General features: G+C 38.6%; 1 protein-coding gene across 2 annotated transcripts; it reads left to right on the forward strand.

Moving 5' to 3' along the window:
* The first annotated feature begins 11 nt into the window (after positions 1-11).
* On the forward strand, positions 12-22206 carry LOC114518170 (basement membrane-specific heparan sulfate proteoglycan core protein-like). 2 transcript variants are annotated; one of them, XM_028538114.1, is made up of 52 exons: positions 12-74; positions 500-567; positions 5542-5623; positions 7275-7390; positions 7739-7797; positions 7883-8046; positions 8390-8668; positions 8739-9110; positions 9511-9596; positions 9725-9783; positions 9857-10017; positions 10135-10251; positions 10371-10514; positions 10647-10937; positions 11097-11221; positions 11487-11633; positions 11802-12077; positions 12268-12345; positions 12424-12542; positions 12653-12764; positions 12935-13039; positions 13314-13441; positions 13609-13695; positions 13768-13826; positions 13924-14003; positions 14117-14257; positions 14332-14508; positions 14711-14806; positions 14985-15080; positions 15150-15268; positions 15496-15604; positions 15855-15965; positions 16042-16163; positions 16242-16334; positions 16526-16581; positions 16676-16746; positions 17063-17203; positions 17295-17477; positions 17624-17707; positions 17800-17883; positions 17963-18081; positions 18168-18267; positions 18627-18734; positions 18872-18999; positions 19161-19247; positions 19353-19414; positions 19491-19769; positions 19891-20166; positions 20414-20692; positions 20761-21033; positions 21261-21530; positions 21614-22206. In XM_028538114.1, exons 1-52 carry the CDS (start codon positions 44-46, stop codon positions 21892-21894), a joined length of 7290 nt encoding a protein of 2429 aa, XP_028393915.1. In that variant the 5' UTR covers positions 12-43; the 3' UTR covers positions 21895-22206. The 2 variants fall into 2 exon arrangements, with proteins under 2 accessions (XP_028393915.1, XP_028393916.1); XM_028538115.1 differs by lacking the exons at positions 12-74; positions 500-567 and adding an exon at positions 2117-2363.
* Positions 22207-22304: the final 98 nt, after the last annotated feature.

Below are 22304 nucleotides of genomic sequence, written 5' to 3' on the forward strand. Positions count from 1 at the left end.
TAGCGGAGCATGCGTAGTAAAGCAGGAAGGACAAGGATGTTGGATGCTCGCTAGATTCCTTGCTATTCATACAGGTATTTCTTCAATGTTTTTTAAATCAACTAAATTAATTGTAACCAGAAATAGTCAATTTCTTGAATTAATCTCCGGCCATTGTTTGCATGCACAACAATAAGGAAATGAATTATCCGTGGAAGATAACGCGGTTGGAGAGATCAAAAGTGACCGTTAATTTTCTGAAAAATGCGGTTGCTCACATTGTTGCTGTGTATATTTCATTTCCTTATTTGCCGGCACGTTGACATCGCTCGATTGACCAGATAAAGTAGAATTTTAAAGTTTAACTCGGATATAAAACCTCCAGTAATAGGCCAGCGTAGTCTCAGCGTGTATACCTCAGAATTCAACCGCATGCATGATTTAGAAAACGAATCATAAGTTTATCCACTCCAGTTTTCTAACTTTTTACTTTATCATTTTTTAAACAAAAAAATGGTAGGCGTTGTCGACCTTATTACAAGCTGTCCTGTTTGGCAATGGAAAGGCGGAAATCGTTCAGAGACGATGGTATGTGGTTTTTCAATTTTAACATACTTTGCGGGTTTTTTAAAATGGTTCATTACAAACTGGTAAACCCTATTTACAAAACAGTCTCATGATTTGGGCAAACCCTCACGTAGGAATGTCGTAGATGGTTGAGCCGTTTATATATAATGACCTTATACAGCTGGGGCCGGTTGTATCAAGCCCGTTTAGCTTAAACGGTGGATAAATTCAAAATAGAAAGCAACTCTATCGTTTTATTCAACAAGCAAACTAAATGTTTTTAAGTTTAATACAAAGATACTGTCTACAACTACATATTCAGTGCATAATATTAAAGTTGACTCATTCAACAGAGTTGTAAGAGTGTTATTTAATTTTGACTTATCCAGCGTTTAAGCTAAACGGGCTTGATACAACTGGCCCCTGATGATTATATATTTAACGATAATCAGTTTTTCGTGCAAATTCGTTTAAGAGATAAATATGTCTGCAATTTTTACCCGGACGAATTCTAGTAAAACGTCATATTTAAAAATACAATATTCTCGCGTGATTCAGGTCCATCTAAAATAATCCTTACATTATTTACCAAAGTAGAAAAATATGCAATTTTTGGTAGGAATGTTGACGACAGACGTTAACAAGAGTATTGATGTAATAGATCAGAACTTGAGTGACCTTCCATTAAATGAACATTAAAAACCATTTCATTTTCGATCCTTTAAAGTGTGTTCCGTCATAGCTGATTTTCTGACGCGTCCAATTCTGTTTCTCAACTCACCTTTCTCGAAGTGATGTCAAAAGAGTGACGCATGGAATGCCATTATTACTGGTTCAATGCCAAATTGCCAATGAAAGCATGTTTGACCAATAACAAGATAATTATAACCTGAATTGTCCTCAATATGCATTGCTTTACAAGAAAGATGATGCTCAATTACTGGGAAATAAACGCCCATTTAAAAGGGTTTACTTGCAAGGCCTAACTTATAAGTCCTAAACTATTGTCGCGGAAACGATTAACGTCGTATTGTGGTCTGCTAGAGTACTTAACCTTGCATAGGTTAGGCCCTAATTCACCATTTGTGTAAAAAACACCTCAAAAAAACACAGAATTGTTAACAATGATCGACTCATAGCATTGTTCTTCTGTTTCGTAAGATGAGAGGCCGGTCTTTTCGAGACTGATGCATACATATAAATTACACATTCCCTCGCCTAAAAAAAAACATTTGAATAAAGTTCATTTCACTTTCCTTTCTTTTGTCTTCGCCCAACCCGAAAAGCTACATGCAAATCAGCAAATGGATCTGATAAGTGTATAAATACGGGTCGTGGCGGGTACAAAACAACAATTTTGCCAAAATTAATTTGCATAATTTGTAGTAATTCAAAACGCGCGCTTGCGTGATATATCCGTGCCCAAGAGTGCAACAATAGTTGGCTAAAAGCTTTAAACAAATAATATTATAGCCTCGGAAACGTTGCTTGACTCGCTTCTGAAAAGCCCCACGGCTTAATATCCGCTTCCTATTATTAGCCAAAGTGCTCAGTATGTGACGGTGTATGTCACCACGGTAATGTCACACAGACGGCTGCTTGCCACAAATTACTGGCATAGCTCAGATGCGCAGCTTTGAGAAATACATCATAACTTGACAAGTACTTCAGTATATAACAGTCGAAACCAACTATACCACCGGGCGAAGATAATCCATCCTTTCCAGGACTAGTGGGAGTTTGAAAGAATGTCCGTATCGTATACAAAGGCGATTTGTATGCTGCTCGTCATATGTACATTGAGTGCCAAAAGCGAGGTACACTGTAGCTTATTTATATTTAATATTTTGACAAATGTAAATTTAGATGTAGAAGCTTAATGGCGACGAAATGTGACTGAAGCTATAATTGGAACATCGTGAAATGATATTCGGGTAAAATCGCGTTCACATCGAGAACGTAGAACGCAGAATTTTATGCTTTTGTCGGAGAAATATTGTTGGCGACAAGTATACATAATAAAATATTTTGATTTACGTATTGTTTCAAAAGTGATAACGCGTGGAATGTTAATGTACTCGTCAAGTCGTAATGGCATTGTACATAGCCTACAGGTTTGCGCAGTTTTTAGCAGTTCACATTTTATCGTGTAGAAAATGCGCAGCATATGTATATATTGACGCATTTAATGCTGCGGTGTATAAATGCTTCAAAACGCTCTGTTGGTCTATTTTGACGATTATAAAACTGTGCGCAAATTGAATTCCTTATCTCGTAGTGAGTGACTGATGGTTGAAATGTTTGAATAGGTACTGTAAATCTTGGTAGACCTGTTTCTCAGGCGGCAACGGGCCGATGTTTATTTACACAACACGCTGGCTGGAATCGGTTACGATGCGTAGGTTCCTGCTATAAAGTTTGCACGCAGGCCCGTAGTTTGCACGTATGTACATAGACTGTTGTGTATACATATCGGCCTGTATCAGTCCTTTCTGGAATATCCAATAAGCATCAACTTATTGTCTAGCCAATGTAAAGTCAATTGTCTGGCGACAAAATAATCGTGCCAAAGTCAATATTTCATTATGAGAGACGCGAGATTATTAATTAACCAATACTTGTACATAAATTCTGCTTCTAAAAACATGGAATGAAATTAGACGCAAGCGTCTTTCAAAAACCATGCTAATGCAGATTAATGACAGGCGTAATGTGCGTGCACTTGTAACAGAGTAGCAATAATTCGCAAAGGTAGCCCTAGAGACAATCTATTAAAACGTCAATCACGGCCGACAATAATTGTGTTGCGTGGACATGAAAAACTGCTTTGAAGTATGTTGCAAAGGAAATGATATTTTGCGTGAGGTTTATTGAAGCGCAATATAAGATCCTATCGTGAACTCTTGCACTAAACTTAAGGCTGTTAGCTTTAACGTTATTTGAGTGCTTGGCTAGACATGCATATATACCTGATATATACCCACCGTGAATAAAACAATATATATATAAACAATATTTGTGGGAACTAGTTCTAGAAGTCGACCTTCAGTATAGGGCATGGTCACCAACGCCGAAAGTCTGCCAAGACAATTGTCGGTGATCATTGGAAAAAACTGTAGGCTATATGTCGGTGTTCAATGAGAACCAGGGTTTAGGTTTTAGGAAGTGTAAATCCTGTTTCGAAAATTCATTAAAAGGTAATTTTAGGGTAAGGTGTAATGAGGACAAATTTGGTTCTACGTGAAAACATATATCATCACTTCTTTTTGACTAAACCAATTATTTTAAGTTGAATAATTAACGCGCTACATTTCATAACAATTGTGTTGTCATCGCTTTGAGTACCATGGGCATGCATGAAGACGTCAGAATGGACCAAAAGGAATTTATTCACATCGACTTTGTACCTTCACTTTCATGCCCACAGAGGTTGTTTTTATGTTTATTGTACATGTAGCAGGTGTTTGACAGATGTGGGTTTTGTGTAAGATGTTTACTAAGTGCTCTCTTCTTTGCAGACTTTGCTTGTATAAATATCTTGAGGGAGACGAAATTATTTTCATTTATAACAGATATCTAATCTCCATCAGTAAGATCAATTTCATAGCTGTTTATTTAGCACAGGTTGCCGAACGATGATCCCTAGTTTCGATACATCAGTATTATCATAGGTGGTTAGACGTGCATGGGTATAGGGCATGCATGCATGCAAGAGGGGGGTAGGTATAGGGCCAGGTCGTACAACATGCAAGAGGGGTGTGGGTACTAAAGCTAAATTTCAAGTACTACAGTTGATAGTTCAGTATTTCTAAAAGCTATGTCCTTTTAAAGGTCCAGACGTCGATTAGCAATATTAGCAATATTAACTTATATTAAATGCTTCGCAAGTGCTAAAGTGTTTCGTCTGCTCTCCAGGGGTGATTTCTGTGAAAACACGGGTGGAAACTAACCAAAACCTTGCCGTAACCAAAAGTCTATTAGCATGTATTAGAAATAATTACCATTTATACCACACACATGTCACGGCACGTAATCACTTGTGTAAACAGCTCATATTGTATAAACAGTTTTAGTTCTGTTTTAAGACAAGATTTGCCGCTTCATGATCCTGAAGCTTCTAGATCATCTGTCCGCTTTATAGTTGCGTGTCTCTGCTACGGAAATTAAGCGATCAACTATATGATTATGGATTAGCGAAAGAAGGGCTTATATTGCTGCCCATGTTCATTTGAGAGCGAATATCACTTTGCATGCATTCACAGGCCGATCACTCGTCACATGATGCACTATTTGTGAAATCAATAGGATTTGTGTAAATCTTCTTAAATACGTTACCTCAATTTCGACTTTCGCTGAATAAGTTATTATTGTGGCGAATTCCGGCCATGTATTTTTCATTCGTTTCAAGAAATCATTTCGATCAAAGGTATTTTGAATGACGCAAAATTCATAAAAAAATTGTCCTATTAATGAGACCTATTTGACCCAAGTTCTTTCAATACAACGAGAAGTGGAACGCTGATTAAGTTAGCGGGTGGTGACTGGCTTCATCGTTTTTAATTTGGTGATGGATTTTAATGATCGTGATGAAATTGCAATTGTAACGCAAGTCTGAATGGGCCTGTCAGGAACTAAGTTTACTGTATCGATGAAAAGTTTTAAGATCTCAACCGTTTTAGAAATAAATGAAAATATTCCTACTAACCAGGTTTTGCTAATGTGTTTTACTGGCAAGAATGCTGGAATAAACCAAAGTCTAGGCAAGGTTTTTCTTTCAATAATAGGAAGCTGCATCAGCTGTTTGTCTAATGCTACCTCATTTTTCCATTCGTCACTTCACTGATCAGCTGTGCACTGCATCTAGACCGACCCCTCCTATAGTTTAAATGACTTTTAACATTCTTGGTTACCCATTGTGCTCATCTGAGGCGAAAATAATTCGTTGTATATTTTCCTCGATGGATGATAATAATTATAAAACTCTTTTACTTCCAGGTTGCAGGAAACAGGAATGACGGGGAAATCGTTTCAACAGGGGAGTCCACATATGTTCCAAGACGCAGAGAGAATTTTCCTGGTATGTTGAATAAAAATAGACACAGATTTTTTTGATTACATATTTATGATTGATTACTATGAATTACCACAAAGAGATTGAAACTAGTGTATTTAACGATGATTGGCTATGTTAAACCATAATAAAGTTAAAATTTTTGGTAAATTTAAACGTTTATTAATAACTGAGAGGGCGCCATAACTAAAAATACAGTGAAGACGATAGTTGATAGTATTGAATGAGACATTTGCACTATTTCATAGTTACCTAGTTCGTGTATCAGATACCATTTGTATTCAATTAGTTAATTAGTGGCTCTCAGCTATTTGCTGATTAGCTTGTTTGTTCCTTAGTCAGTACGTGATACTTTTGCTAATAAATGAGCTTTGGCTAGATGGCTGGTTTGTTGATATTTTTGCTCGGCAGTTGGTTAATTCGATAGTGCGTCAGTTCATTTACATCCGTATGAATTACTGCAGTGATGAGCCTGTAACCAGTAACAGATGAAAAAGCATTGACCTAATTAAGAATTTACCTAAACCCCTTTAAATCGCTCGTAGCATTTGATGCAAATTAATTATGATTTGGAAAATGTGAATACATTCATCCTACCTGGTGAGTGATTGCAGTGGCAAAATTCCAATATCTGTGTGGGAACTATGTAAGAAGGCGAAATTTTAGACACAAGATTGAACCTGATTAATCGAAATTTTTGTCGCTTTTCTAAGGGTTGTGACCCATTCCTGGGGTGTAGGACAATGCTTGGCACACCTGACCGGCTTGCGCTCATGTGAAATCAATGCGCCGTTTGCGTCCCTGCCGAAGGAAAGTGACAAAAGCCAAACGCTTTAAAAGAAAAAATCTGAAGCTAATTCTAAATCTAATTGAAATCTGCCGTGAGGACCGTGGGAATACATGATAAACAATGTCTACTAAATTAGAGGAAAACCTCTTATAGCAAAGTTCGATCGTCAAGTTTAATGTGTACTTCTTGTTTATCCTACGTCAGCTGATTATAGAAGAAACATATTTGCACCTGCAGAAGTATACCCTCATCCATATCCTAGAATTGATAGAATTGTTCATTTTAAGCAGGGTTTCCTTTTTTGTTTATTGTTTTAACGCGTGCCAGTTGGATATGCTTTCTAGACCTCCGGGAGGAATGATTTATAATTTTAATTTTATCTTGATAAATTGATAACACGCTTAAAACATATAAAGAAATATATCAATGTGTCTGCATGGTTCACTTCAAACGCTACGACGTACGTATAGTTATATAACTATTAATATATAAAATGGCGCTTGCAATGACCATGTGGCGAACTGTGCGTAATCGGGTAGTCAATGAGAAGAATGCTCGTGAATAGCAACGCCATTTACCTGGGGCTGTCTTGGTTTAACAGCGATTAGCTAAACCAGTATGGGGTTATTCGTGAAATTATCTGGAAGGTCAAATGGGTTAAATAACGCTTGAGACACTTAGCTTAGAGAAGAGCAGCCATTTTTACGCGTTTTTTGTCTGAACCTTTATGATGAAATGATCTGGTTCGTTGCTCCGTCTTTGCCATGAATATAATTGAGTTTTTTAGTCTTCTCACACTGATTTTCAGTCACTGTTAAATTCGATACCCACGTACCGGTTTTTTATTCTTATCTTTTTATTTTCAAGATATTTTATTGAAAGGAATGATTATCATAAAAATAAGGACTCTCTCCTTCATACGAGAGTTATCATATCGTGAAAATAATCTCACCAGACGGCTGACAGCACTTTGTGAGAGAGAGGTGAGACATAATCTGTAATATGCGAAGTATTTAAAAGTTCAGTCTAGTCGTCAATCCAGGTGGGATGGAATTAAGAGAGCACGTCTTTCCGTTAGGATATGTAATACAATCTATAGACAGACATATCTGGTAACAATGCCACCCCCCGTGCAGATGTTTTTTTTTCTCGTTTCATTTTCCTGTCTCTTTCTCAACTATTACTTAGTTTCCTTACCACGTTTATGCTTTCTCTTGACGAGTCAATCTCTTAATTATAACTTCGCTGGTCTTCCGTTTTTTACAAGTTTCTGGTGACTCGATGCTCTGTAGTATTCTCTCACTTACTCATATATGTTCTTTCTATTTTAGATGGCCAAGTTGTTTAGTTCCGTCAAAGGGAAACAAACTGTCAAGGTCGAATCGTTTAGGTATGTGGGCTATAAATTTGGGTTCATAGTTAAGTTTTTCCTGGGTGGTCCTTGCATGAATAACTCGTGTCTAAATTATCCGAAGGCGTGGTCGATGGAGTGCAGTGGTTGTGGTAATGACGTTTGACAGTACAGGAAATGGTAACATGAGCGAAATTACTGAAATAGTTGAGAAAAAAATCAAAGATCCTGGAAGATTCATCAATTACGATGTGGACAGAAGAATGGCTTCCTTCAGACCGCAGGGAGGTATTGACAAATCACTATTCAGATATTTCAGTTAGGTTGTTAGTGACAATATTCAAATGTTCAATATGAGCCGAGTGAAGCCTGGTTTTCACTTACGACATAAGCCAAGAAGCCTTCCACCAGACAAAATAGATTTCAAAATAAAAGTTTCTTTTCTATTTATATTTGATTCGGTCTTATGTTGTGCAAAAGCGAGAAGCAGGCTTTATGGAATAATTATAGTTTCAAATAAATTTAGCACATCAGTGGCCTCGTTGGAGAAGTTTTGTCATGCTTCTTTTGTTGACAGGCCACGATGCAAATTGTTTGCATCACTGATCATTTCCATTGTCCTTTTTCTTAGTCTTTTGTCACCCAAGAGTTCACTACGCTTTTGAAAGCTCGACCGAACGAGATATATTCGATGATTCTGGCTATGATAACAACGGTGTCATTTACGGCAATATTGCAACAACGAGGCATGGAAAATGTGGTAAAGCAGGCAGGTTTAGGAATGGTTATATTTACCTAAGAAAGTTCAAGAAAACAAAAACCTCAGAAACTGATACGATTCTTGTGGCATTTTGGATGCGAATTATCAACCCTCGAAGCACAACGTCTTTATTCAGAGGATATTACAAAGGTAAATCGTATTGAACTAAAAGTCCACTGTAAATTATAGTCTACATGAACCGTATACGTTTGCTTTTAAGGAGCCGTTGTGGAGCTGTTTATGAAAAGAGGCATTTTAACATGGAAGTTCATCACTCGACGAGAAGCGGTTGCGTTCTTAGTACGTCATACGAAATTACTTCGAGCTCGTCAATGGACCCATATTGTTGCTCTATACGACCCCTTTACTCATAAAGCAAAGCTCTATGTCGACTCAGAGTTGAGTAGTGAGGTCGATGTTCGCAAGGGAATGGTCCGTTGGAGGTTTACGTCATCGTTACGGTTCGGTATGACGTCAGCGGAAGGGTATCTGGATGATCTGTATGTTTATGATTGCGTGCTGGGTGAAGAGGTACTCGAGGGTATTCGCAAGGATTGCTGGTGTCAGGAGTTGTGCGCTCCGAGAGGGGAAAGTGAGTATTGGGGGCTGTTTACATGAGCCCAGTTACCCGAGATTCAACGAAGCGTGAGAGGACTTTGAGGTATTGAAATAAGTCTTTATGACACCAAACAAGCACATGCTATTATTGTGGTGATTATACGACTGCCAGGATCATGTTATCTGTTCATTTCAATACCTCAAAATCATCTCACGCTTCGTCGAATCTCGGGTAACCGGGCTCATGTAAATAGCCCGTAACTATTGATGCTTTGGTTGATTTTTCGATTCATCATTCTCCCTTCCCTTAAACACGTTATGAATAACCTGCTCCAAAATCTCCGTCTTGTTGTGAGCAAGATTGAAACTAATCAAACGAAGGAAACTTCATTCATTGACTTAGTATTTCTTACGAAAATTGGTTTTCTTTTAAGATGAATTCCTGATAAGAATGATTTTGCTTTCAACAAATACCTCGAGAGATGCGACTGAACAAATCGCTAACGCAGTGAAGGCGAAGGTAAGACATCAGCGATAATCATTTCTAGATATGGATATCGTGGTACTAAACAGCTTGACTCCAAGCAACAGGTAACGGCGTAGCAAGTATCATTGTTATTTATCATGATTTGATTTGCTTCCTGTCAGATTATTGAGATGTTCAGCGAAATATCTGGAGAACAACGAGTTCAAACAATTGGATATAGGTACTGTTCCATTCATTCGTTATTTCTACACCATTCTACTGTCCTAAGACGAAAATTTCCTGCATATCTTCAGGCCACTGGACGAAGATTCAATCATGGTGGACTATTCCTTACAAAGTATTGGTAACAGTGACACCAGATATTTAGCAGGCGTAATGCAACCTGCAATTACTTCCGGGAATATCGCTGGAGTTCCTCTTGCTTCAAATGATGTCTCGTTTGTTCAGTTATCTGGTAAGAATCTGAGAATTAATATCACTAGTTCTTTTAGATCATGGTCCCAGCTAGATTTAGCTTGAAGACTAAATGAGGAATAAGCTAAACATGGTACTGTTTTAATTTGTCCTTTAGGCAAAGGTGTCTGTCTTTCGAACGAGATGAAATGTGGTGATGGGGGATGTATTGATAAATTATGGAGATGCGATGGAGAAATAAACTGTCCTGATGGAAGTGATGAAATTGATTGTGGTGAGATTGCTTTAACGGTTATCGAAAGGTCTATTTACCTCACAAGAGAGGGAAAATGGAAAAATCCATTTTCACGTTGGTAAGGACAATATATTCTCTATATATTTTATTTCTTTTAGGACAGGTTATTTCATTGGATTGCCATGCCAACGAGTTTACGTGTAACAAGTCACGTGTGCTTGGTATCAGTGATTGCGTTGAAGCACGATATAGATGTGATGGACAACTGGATTGTGATGATGATTCCGATGAACAAGGATGTGGTAAGTGAGGAGTGATATGCACAGAACACCGTAACATAAGCTCTACTCGCATAAAGAAACGTTGTGTTATTAAAGTGGTGATAACTGCGGGAGTTATCTGGCTATAGTAGTGTAAAATCTTTGTATTTTTAGTCTCTCCCAAGTTAATAACAGCTCCACGGTCATTTCTGATTGTCGCTGCGGGGGAGACAGCAATCTGCAGGTGTGTAGCCAGCGGTGTACCACACCCCAAAATCAGCTGGTATCACGAAGGTGCAAAAGTTTCTTCGCTTCAAGAAAAAGTGTCAGTAACTTCGGTCTCAGGCTACGGGAAACTGACCATACATAACGTGAGGCCGGAGGACTCTGGGGATTATATTTGTAAAATCAGTGACAATCGCATAAGGAAGACAATTGCTCCAAGTTGCACCATTAAAGTTCGAGGTAAGTTTGCAAACTGTATTTGAAATACCGATATATCAGTGGTTTGTTCAGTGGGTACCCGAATGCCTTATTTCCTGTGGGGAACATTACCAAAACTTTGTTTCTAAGATCCCGCTTCTTCACTTTTCTTCTTCCTCATTAAAACCTGATATTTTATAGCTTTAGGTAATGTATGTCGTCCCCCGTTCTTTAACTCCATGGCACAGCAAAATGACCAATGCCTCAGATGTTTCTGTCATGGACACACGTCAAACTGTAGAAGCGCGCAACTCTACAGATCGAAGGTAAATAGTATTTAGTGGTATCAAATTGAAGGTCAAGACGGGTGGTGATGCTTTGTAGCTTAGCTGGGTGTCAAAACTATCGAAAAGGATTGGGATGAAATAGAAGATTGTAGATACCTTAAATGGTGATGAATTGGAATGAATCATTTTGTCAAGAGCATTTTACACCAAGAAATCCCGGAACAGAGCAGGAATAACCGTGAATCAACTGTATCTTACTCTAGTAACTCGGCAAGTTTGACCGACAGATAATTCTGTTTTTCAGTTGACTTCTTACTGGGATTGCTACAGCTGCACAAGAGACGATGAACCGACACTTGTTGATGCATATGGCACGTCTGTTAACGTGTATCAAACGTCAAATACTCCTCTTTTATACTGGAAACTGCCGACAATATACTCCGGAAACAAGGTAACAACACATGGCTTTGCTTAACACGTAACCATTGCCATTGTTTTGTGGACAAATTAAAGTAACATTTCGTGTTTTCAAGTATCTCCTGGTCTTCCTCGGATACTGTCAAAGGTTTAAAGCTTGCAGATATTTATTTGACGTTTTACTACATTTTATTTGCCGCAGCTGACAAGTTATGGAGGAAAGTTCGAGTTTACGTTTGATTCTAACAACATACAAAATGGAGCGAGAAGATCAAGACGAAACCTTGTTCAAACTGCGAGCTCCGACCCTGCTGTTTGGAATTATGTTCGGGAAACACCGAACAAGAAATCATGGCTTGGCAAAAGTGGGGTTCCACGTACCAAAAATGATGTTCCTAGTAGGCCAGCAAGTAGCGACAGCCCGGGATCAGCCTCCCAGGATTTGAATCTCACTGAAGGACATGGCGTTTTCATTGTGGTGAGCAAGCTTTGTCGTATAGCACAGTGTATATATATCTTTATTTGGTACAATTGGGATCGTGCCGAGGGCAACGTTAGAGAGGCATGATGCACCTCCATCGATGAATGTATATTTTCGTGTTAACTAGTAATATAAACTACGGTCAAAATTACAGTAATTCAGCTCATGGATGACCTTTTTGTAATAGGGAAATGATGGCACTCACTTGGCCTCAATCAATCTGGATTACGTGGATGATGATGTTTTTGGCATAAGCGTAACGGAGGTTTGTGCGTTTCGTGAGCCGTTTTTCAACTCATCTGAAGCACTTAAACTATTTCTAACTGTAGTTGTTTCTGTTTAGAAAAATTGGAAGGAAATACAAAGACGTCGAACGGCTAATCGATCAACGTTGCTTCGAGTTCTTTCTGACATTAAATTTATATTCATAAAGGCATCTTCTGCTGGGGATATCGTTTCAAGGTAATTCACTGAAGGAGTATCTGGATAAGTCAAACCATTTCTGTCAGCTAACAGCTTTATTTTTCAACTTTTCATGAAATTGAACTTTTAGCTATTATCGTTTCATGCAGGCTTCTCAGAGCTTCCCTGGACACCGCAGTCGAGGAAGAATCTGGAGGAAATAAAATCACTTTGGTGGAACATTGCGCATGCCCGATTGGGTATGGTGGCTTTTCCTGTGAAGTATGCATACTATTTCATTTCTTTATCCCATCGAACCTCCCTCTAATGTTCCCTTTCCTCGAAACTTGATGAAATTCTTTATCAAATTTCTCAATTTCTCCAATGCAGTTGTGGATCTGAATCAGTGAAACTGTTCATTCATTTGCGATATTATGGCTTTTAATTTTTAGAAATGTTTAACTGGATATTTCCGAGAACAGGGTAGTCAAACGTGCGTGAAATGTTCTTGCAATAATCACTCCAGCACTTGTCATCCTGAGACTGGGAAATGCGAGGTCAGAATGAATTGCATTCTATTATGCTGTGTCCTTTCTCAGTAACCTTGTTTGAACCTTGTTTGAACCTTGTTTGAACCTTGTTTGAATCTTGTTTGAACCTTGTTTGAACCTTGTTTAAGCCTGGTTTAAGCCTGGTTTGTGTTTTGAATCATCACTCTCTAGTGGACATTTAGAAATTTTGATAGTTTTTAGTGCACTTTCTCTGTAGTAACACAATTATTACGGAGAGTCCTCGTCATGTTTGATGGGTTCTATAATATTTATTTTTTAGAATTGTGCACACAGCACTGACGGTTTCAACTGCGAATTGTGTGCTTTGGGTTACTATGGGAACGCCACCAAAGGGACATCACGTGATTGCAAAAAATGCGACTGTCCGTTAACCGTCGAGACAAACCTGTGAGTTTTTATGTCATGATCAGTATTCTCGAGGTCACTTGATTTTCTAACCAAGGTCTAAATGTTCTCCTATCGATATATCGAAACAACTGAATAATGATTCATTATTTCTCAATCAACTTTTTCACGTTCTTCATATTCAGAGAACATGTTTTATTCGATTACAGGTTTAGTGAGTCGTGTTATTTGGACACTGATGGTAAATCTACCTGCACTTCATGCAAGCAAGGATACGCTGGCCGAAATTGTGAAATGTAAGTTACTACGAAACTGATGATGTTTCTGTTTTTGAGGTGGTGTTTTACCTTTGAACTCCTGATATTTAGCTGTGCGCAAGGTTATGAAGGTGACCCAAGAATTTTGGGTAAAACTTGTTACAAAGTCGGTAAGTTAAATGTTCATTCTTTCCATACGTGTTCCATTTACGTATGTGGGGTTTGGACGTTTTGATCAACCAGTTTAAAATTTTATTTTCATTGCAGGCAATTTTTCACAATGTAATGCGGCCGGTAGTGTTTCCCAGAGTACGACTACAGATGGGGAAATCCAGTGCACTTGTAAGGTATGGAGATTGTTTTGGCAATATTTTTAGTACATTTAAGGTGACGTTTGGGCCATACGTGCTATATTATGACAGCCGAATTTATATTTATTGTTATTTAAATTTTTTATCAGAGAAATGTGATTGGTTCAGTTTGCGATAAATGCCAAGAAGGACGATTCAATCTTCAGACTTCAAATCCGTCAGGCTGTGAATCATGTTACTGCAGCAGAAAAAGCAGAAGTTGTACGAATCTAATTGGCTCAAAGTTTACGGCAAGTTAAATAAATTCAAATTAAAAAGAAAAAAATCATAGAATATCATTCGACGCATATAATTTTTCGTATAGATTCAAACATCATTCTTGGAAGATGACTTCAAGATTGATACTGTTCATTCCACACATATTTTTCCTCACTCAGTACGCAAAACAGACGACCAGTTATATTTACAAAGTTTTTTCTCTGGTGTAAAAATCAGAAGGTCTCTGTTTTGGCATCTTCCATTAAAGTTTGCTGGAAGCAAGGTTGGTATTTTCGATATAATTTGAAACTTTTGGTTATACATTGGTGAAAATGTGTAGAATTCGCGATGTACACACGACTTCTTGCAGTTTGAACCTACACAAATCATTTTCGTTGACGTCTTTCATCCGAATGAAAAGAAATGCATGGAAAAGTAATAAAACTATTTTTAGCATGATGAAATATATGTGTATTTCTTATTAGGTTGCTTCCTATGGCGGTTACCTGGAGTACACTGTAACTTACTCATGGAATGGAACAACAAAACCCTTCAACTATTTATATGATGTCATTCTCTTAGTGAGTGTTCAGTAGCCTGTTATAAATTATATCTCAATATTGATTAGTAAATCCAAAAGATATTCGCCTTACTTCGTCCACAAAAGCCGTCGTTAAGAACTAAGTACTGTATACCAATACGTCCATTTGGGATCTAAAAAACAATGTTCAACTAATTCTCCGATCAATTTATCTTCAGGGAAAGGGATTTGGCATTGTCTATGTTGGACGACAGTTAAGGGGTATTGAGTATGAGAATGGTAAAAAGGTTACATATAAAATTCCTCTACTTGAGGTGGGTGAAGCACGTCGGTTTTGGTTAAAAAAATTCTTTATTCTTCACTTTTCCCGCAATTCTGTTTAGAAATTGTGGAGATTTTCCAGCAACAGTCGCGTTTCCAAAGCAGTGTTTGTCGTGTTTTTGGGACGAATTCATAAGCTTTTGATCCTGGCCACGCCATACACTGACATGGTCGAAACTAGGTGAGATTCTTATTCTGTTTCAACCCTTTAACGGTCCAGGAAGGATTGTGCACCTCTTTTAGGATTCCCAAAACAAGAGATTGTTCTCTTTGGAAGACCATTCGATGCGTTTTGCTACAGACGAAACTTTTCTGTAGATCGCTCCGTTATTTATTCCAGTAAATGTCGTATCGTAGGAATCTAGTGTTTGGGAAGTTGACTCTCATGCTTACATGTTTTTCTTTTAGATTGCACGAGGTCAAAATGGACGCCCGTTATGAGAACGCAGGGGGAGTGGAAATACCTGGAATTGAAAGATGTTCTTGTCCCAAAGCATACACAGGCTACTCTTGTGAGGTAAGCAATATAGACCTCAATATGAAGAATAGAGAATATAAATTTGATAGTTTATTCACCTCTTAGAAAGCATACGAAATGTTATGACCTTTTGATAAATGTCAACTCGAAATGCGGGACATGAAACGCGAAATTTAATTGGTCTAGTTAATTATAATGCAAGTTGTTGTCGAACCAATCAAATATCATGTATTAAACATCAGTTGTTTACGTTCAATGTTCATTATGAGGATGATCGTGCGTTTTTCAGAGCTGCGCCGATGGTTACACGTTCAGAGATTCCTCTATTCTTGGTCGTTGCGTGAAGTGCAACTGTCATGGCCATTCATCCAACTGTCATCCGCAAACTGGTGTTTGTCAGGTACGTGATTCACCGTTAAAATTTCTTCTGACCAGACTTTTTTTAATTAATTGTGGATATGTGTACTTGTTTCCAGGACTGTCAACACAACACAACTGGAGAAAATTGTGAGAAATGTCCGGCTGGTTTCTATGGTAACCCCAAAGCTGGGTCACCATGTCATTCCTGCCCATGTCCACGTGTTGATCCGGTGAACAGGTTCGACTGAGTTGCCCTTGTCGTCAGATAATTTGTCTTTTCCACACTTTATCATATGTCATATTTCACTTTATTCAGCCCCGGAACAAAAGCGACGTGTTTTGTGGACAATGAGGGTGATCCAGTATGTAACCAGTGTCCTAAGGGACACGAAGGGAAACTTTGTGATAGGTATTAAAATACATTCTATATTTCCTAACATGGGAGGCTCCTGACAGTTGCATGACACGTTTCACAGAGTACATTTCAAAGACAATTTTACTTTAGACGATGTACCTCTGAATGAGAATAACCTTAGCTTGGAGAGTACTAAAGCTTCGTTGAAATATGTTATATGTACATTTCTTTTTCCATCCCTGTAGGTGTAAAGAAGGATTTACGGGCAATCCGGAAATTCCCGGAGAAGTGTGTAAACCAGGTGCGCAATATTTAACAACCACAACGCCGTATTATGCAGACTTTAAAAATGCGAACAAATATTATTGCATGATTATTTCTGTGTTTCAATTTAGTTTCATCGTGTGGCTGTAACTACGCAGGAACGAAAAGATGCGACGAAAGAACAAGAAGATGTGTTTGTAAGGTATGCGCTTTAATGGTGCTGAATCAGTCTAACTAAATCAGTCATCGTGATAAGCTTTATTATGAACTTAAACGAGTCAGCCAGCCAGACTACATAATAACGTCTATACTTCTTAAAGTACGATGTGTTATCTCCCATACTCCCGTTCTCCAAAGTTATGTGGTGCCACTTTAGTCGGGCCTACGTGTTAGGTGGATTCAAAGTTGGTATGGATCTTGTACATAGTAGCCACACCCAAACCTTCGTGGCGAAATTGTAAATGAAAATAGAAATACTAAAACAATCGTACTCCTTATCAAATGTGTTTATCTCGTAGGAAAACGTTGAAGGCGAGAAATGCAGTCGATGTAAAGCAGGATTTTACAATTTACAAGAAAAGAACGAAGATGGTTGCACTCCATGTTTCTGTATGGGATTCAGTACAACCTGTCGTGTGTTGAATAATAGTTCAGAAATTGTGAGTATTTCTTTATTCATTCATCACAAATATGTCAGTGTAATCCAAAGAATGCTGGCTGTAAAACTTGAACCGTCTGATACATTTTTAGATCAAATTTTTACCGTCTTTAACATTACCCGATGGGTTGGTTGTCACCACTGAAGATTTCTCTCGGAATTCGTCAGACTTGGAAGTGGATTCGCAGAGTAAACGAATACGATTCCTTAATAAGACATGGCTGGAACAATCCAATGTTTATTGGAGAATACCGAAGATATTTCTGGGTAACAAGGTATGGGAATAATTTATCATTGCATGCTGTTGCTATTTTGTGATACATCCATTGTTGGTAGCTTGTCAGAGAGTCTCATGCAGGCTAACGTAAAACAAGCATGATTTCAATGTAAGCGCTTTAAATACAACCACAGTTTTTTTAAGGTTCTATACTATGGTGGAATGTTATCCTTTTTCTATTCGTTCCATTCTTCAGTGAATGGAAACCCGAACTACATGATTATGAAGGTATATCGTGTATTTTTCGAGCTCCACATTTACATGCATGTTCGAAAAAAAAACAACTTTGCCTCATACGTTTTTCTCACAATTCTACTCAGGGTAATGGCCAGACTCTTCGCTATAAACAGTATACTCATTTCTTTCCAAATACGGAAAGAAATTTTGAACTTTTACTTCATGAGGTAAGTGAAAGCTTAGGTTAATAAAGAGATATCTGTATATTTTGAAATATTCATACAGTTGTACGAATTGCCTTTTAAGAGTCGATGGGTGAAACCGGACAGCAGCCGTGTGACTCGTGAGGAATTCATGAGTGTTCTCGTTCATATCGACGCCATTTTAATTCCTGTCAGCTATTCAAGGCAAGCATCTGAATCAAGGTGTGGCTTTTACGAAACCTCCACGATATAGAGACGGCAAAAATGACGTGAGACTTATGACCAACACTTCATGCGTTCTTTTTCAGACTTGGAGACATCATTTTGACGTCAGCAAGTCAAACTAACAAAGCTATGAAACCTGAGATTTGCGTCTGTCCTCGTAACACTGAAGGCTCATCTTGTGAGGTATACATACGTACTTGTCAAAACCGGCTTCACACGGGTAATTTGTAGGTCATTTCCTTCCCTGTGACCGTTTGTATCAAGCCCATTTAGCTTAAACGGTGGTTAAGTTCAAAATAGAAAGCAAGTTTGACTTATCCGCCGTTAAAGCTAAACGGGCTTGATACAACCGGCCCCTGATATTAATTTTGAAAATTGTTCAAGCTTTCATCAAAAATCAATATCGTTTTACTTGCAGTAAAACAATGCATTCCAAGTGAACAAATCTTTTTAGCAACTTGTAAATCTCATTCAAATATCTAAAAATAACATATAGGATGTGTATGATCAAACGTCCTATCCAGGGTTGTATTTTTGTCTAGAGTTGTGTCCCTGGCTACACCAGAAACGGAAGACTGACAGCAGAATGTGCTCCTTGTGAATGTCATTCCCACTCGAGTCGTTGTGATCAAAGAACTGGAACTTGTGAAGTATGTTGTACTTTTAGACATCACAATCATTTTTGAGCCACAAGCAAAAGCAAAATCGACCTGGAGGCAAAAACAATTCTACGTTGGCTCTAGATAAGCAACTGAAACCAAATGTAACTACGTTATTTCACTTTCAGAATTGCAAAGACAACACAGCTGGAAAGCATTGTGAGATATGTGCTCAGGGATTTTACGGCAATGCTAAAAATCGACGCAGAAATGTTTGTAAAGAATGTCCCTGTCCATTACCTGGATCATCAAATCGGTTTGTTGTGCAATCTGTCTTTTCAATCTTTATCAAGAGAATCTTTCTATATACACTTTTTAAAATATCCTCGTTGGATAAACCTCAACGCGTCAAACGTAAACTTATGTTGATCTATACGTTGTGCTCTTTTCGTTAAAAGACTATTTATCTTATCACAGTTTTAGTGAAACATGTTTCCTGGATGAAGATGGTTTACCAACATGTGACGCCTGTCTGGAAGGATACAGCGGAAGAAGATGTGAAAGGTATATTACCTTAGCTTCCCTCATGCGACAGACCAACCTAATGGTGTATGCAAATCAAAGCGCAGTTAACAATACGAAAATTTATTTATTTGTCATTCAATCCAGGTGTTCACTGAATTACACAGGCAATCCGTCAACTCCAGGTGGAAAGTGCTTCAAAGTCCCAGGTATAAGAAGTGATAAATGTGCTATGTTGTTAATCCACCTCGGCAGAGTTATTATATCCATATTTCTTGCATTTAGTTGAATTGATTCCAAAGCTGAAGATTATTCCTGAAAGTCTCACTGTTCAAGAAGGAGACAACGCGGAGTTTGTGTGTAACGTTCAGTCACCTCGTCCCACACAAATAATATGGTCAAAACGGGATGGCGAAGCCTTATCAAAGCGAGCTACCGTCAGTGGAGTCAGTGGAAATGTGCTTAGTTTCAGAACGCTGAACATAAGTGACGGGGGCACTTATGTTTGTACTGCAAGTAATGATATGGCTCTGAGAACGGCAAAATCACTTCTTGTTGTGAAAAGTATGTCATTGTATTTTTGTATTCCGTGTTTACACACAAGTTGCCCATTTTTATGATGCTTACCACAGCAATATTCACGTCTGCAAATCTCACGTCTTTATCCTCACGTCTGCTTTCATAGAGCAACAACTGAGTGCAGTCATCGTGGATGTGTCGCCCAAATCACGTTACATTCCCGTCGGGGGAAGAGCTAAATTTTCTTGCACATCGAAAACATCCTCACGATATTCTATAACTTGGAGCAGAGAGCACGGCTTGTCTTTACCATCAAGCAGCCACGTGAAAGACGGGACGTTGATCATCACTGATGCGAGACTGAATGATGGAGGAACGTATATTTGTACCGGAAAAAATGCTTTGAATGTTGATCGAGCAATTATTTCACTTCATGTTGGAGGTGAGTAATGCTGTTGTAGTCGATAATCAATGCAAATGCAAAGTTGAAGGTTTCCGAACTAGAAGAGACTGATTCCTTTTGATCTTACTATGAACTTTAGGTTTTTCTCTGTTATGCTGACTGCTGTTCAACAGCAAGGCAAATAACTTCAAGTCTTTACAGTTTCTACAGCTTTTTGTATAGCAAAACTTGTCTCGTCTTACTCGGATTTGTTAGGTTTGCTAAGTAGTACCCTTCTTACCTACAGTTGTTGTAAAGCCGCAAGTATCAGTTACTCCAAGAAAAAGGATCGTCGATGTTGCTGACACGGTTAAGTTTCGCTGCTCGGCATCCGCCGGTTTTCCAGCGGCAACCCTTCGTTGGGAGCGCGGGGATGGCCGTCGACTTCCGCGTTTTTCAAAGTTTTTCAGTAGAACCGGGGTTTTTAAGATTTTGGCCGCATCAAGACGGGACGAAGGGGAATATATGTGTACAGCTAGTAACACAGGTGGTGAATCAGTGATGAGAGTCCAACTGCTTGTTAGAGGTAGGGAATCTTTTGTTGTTGGTGATATTCATGATGACACGTGATATACTGATTATGGTTGTCTCCAGGCCCCAACAGCTCTCCCAAGGCAAACATTAGACCGAGGCATGTGACCGTGACTGAGGGGGAAGATGCCATCCTACGTTGTGATGTGTCCGGAGAGGAACCAATGGACATAAGGTGGCAGAAACGCGGAGGAGAATTATCACGGACAGCGATGGTGAGGAGAAACTATCTTGAAATAAAAAAGACGACAGTACGAGACCGTGGGCACTACAGGTGTATCGCAAGAAATAAATATGGCCAGGACTCTGCGCTTGGTAGCCTCTTTGTAAATGAAGGTAAGTGTGAAACAACTAGCTTCAAACAACTAAACGTTTTCGATATCGTTGGGAAAATGGTGCTTTTGAACTTAGATTCACAGATTGAAGTTAGATTGTTTACGTAGAATATAAGAGATTCTCGCATAGACTAGCGTTATGTTTCCTTTTCCTTCTGTTAGGAAGTAACCTGAATTGTCCTTCTGGAGGGAGATTCACTTGTATATTTTATTCATTTGTACTTCCAGATAGATCAATGTTACCGCAGGTTGCCATCAGACCTCCAGGCAACGTTATATCAGTGATGGAAGGCGAAGCTCTTAACCTTCTCTGTGAGGTCGCTGCCGACGATAGAGTGGAGAGTGTGAAGTGGACACGGCAATCAATTGGAGGAGTCCTCAGTCGAAACTTTGAACTGAACTTTGTAAGAATGAAAATTGACGATACTGGTGTATATGAGTGTACTGCGAAGACAGAAAAGGGTGAAGGCAAAGCATCTGTGTCTGTTGTTGTGCAGAGTGAGTTGTTATCTTCTTATTTTCTCCATTGCATCTTTTCACAAATTATTTGTTGTAATGCATTTCAACGTCTTGTCTTTTAGGAAATGACATTCTTCCTTCGGTGCAAGTACGGCCAAGCTACGTGACGATTAGACTTGGTGGAAGTGTGACAATCGAGTGTACGGTGTCATCCACCCTTCCCGTGACTGTCACGTGGAGTAGGGCTGATGGGTCACCCCTCAACAATGATTACTTGATAAAAAACACCGTTATCTCAATACGCGATGTTAAAAAGGAAGATCAAGGAACTTATATTTGTGTTGCAGAGAACACGTTTGGGGCCAGCAAAGCTACGCTAGATATTGTAATATCGGAAGAATAGACATATTGTAAAATACAGATATCTGACATTTCGTATAAGATGACTTTCGTTCGAGAATTGTGCTTCATTTAGAAAACCTACACAAACAGGTGAAATAGGAAGAACATAATTCGAGGTAGTATCCGCCTGGCCTCTGGAAAATGCCCTATTGTATTGAGACTATTAAAGATCTAAGCCCTTATTTTATTTGCACAAAGCCTGACCGGCTGGAACCGGGCAAACGCGATCGCAATGAGGCGTGTTCACGAAGGCTTGGATCAAGTTTGTGACTAGTTATACTTTTGTAAATTAACCTTTGAATAAAATTTTAGAACGGTGTACAACAGTTAATTAAGTTGGTTTGATTGTTTTTCGGATTCAATTTGAAACTCGATTCTGTCAGTGATGCCTATATAGAAAAGGCCGGAAAG

This window comes from Dendronephthya gigantea, unplaced genomic scaffold (assembly GCF_004324835.1).
Source record: "Dendronephthya gigantea isolate DGI-Jeju-01 unplaced genomic scaffold, DenGig_1.0 000010F, whole genome shotgun sequence".
In the NCBI taxonomy this organism is placed as follows: domain Eukaryota; kingdom Metazoa; phylum Cnidaria; class Anthozoa; order Malacalcyonacea; family Nephtheidae; genus Dendronephthya; species Dendronephthya gigantea.

What these genes read in the sequence shown, in the direction of transcription:
- LOC114518170 (XM_028538114.1), top strand. Translation starts at nt 44, where the DNA reads ATGCTCGCTAGATTCCTTGCTATTCATACAG. An exon ending in GTGCGCTCCGAGAGGGGAAA is followed by an intron (nt 9,111 to 9,510) that starts GTGAGTATTGGG and finishes TTTTCTTTTAAG; the next exon opens with ATGAATTCCTGATAAGAATG. An exon ending in CTCGTTTGTTCAGTTATCTG is followed by an intron (nt 10,018 to 10,134) that starts GTAAGAATCTGA and finishes TTTGTCCTTTAG; the next exon opens with GCAAAGGTGTCTGTCTTTCG.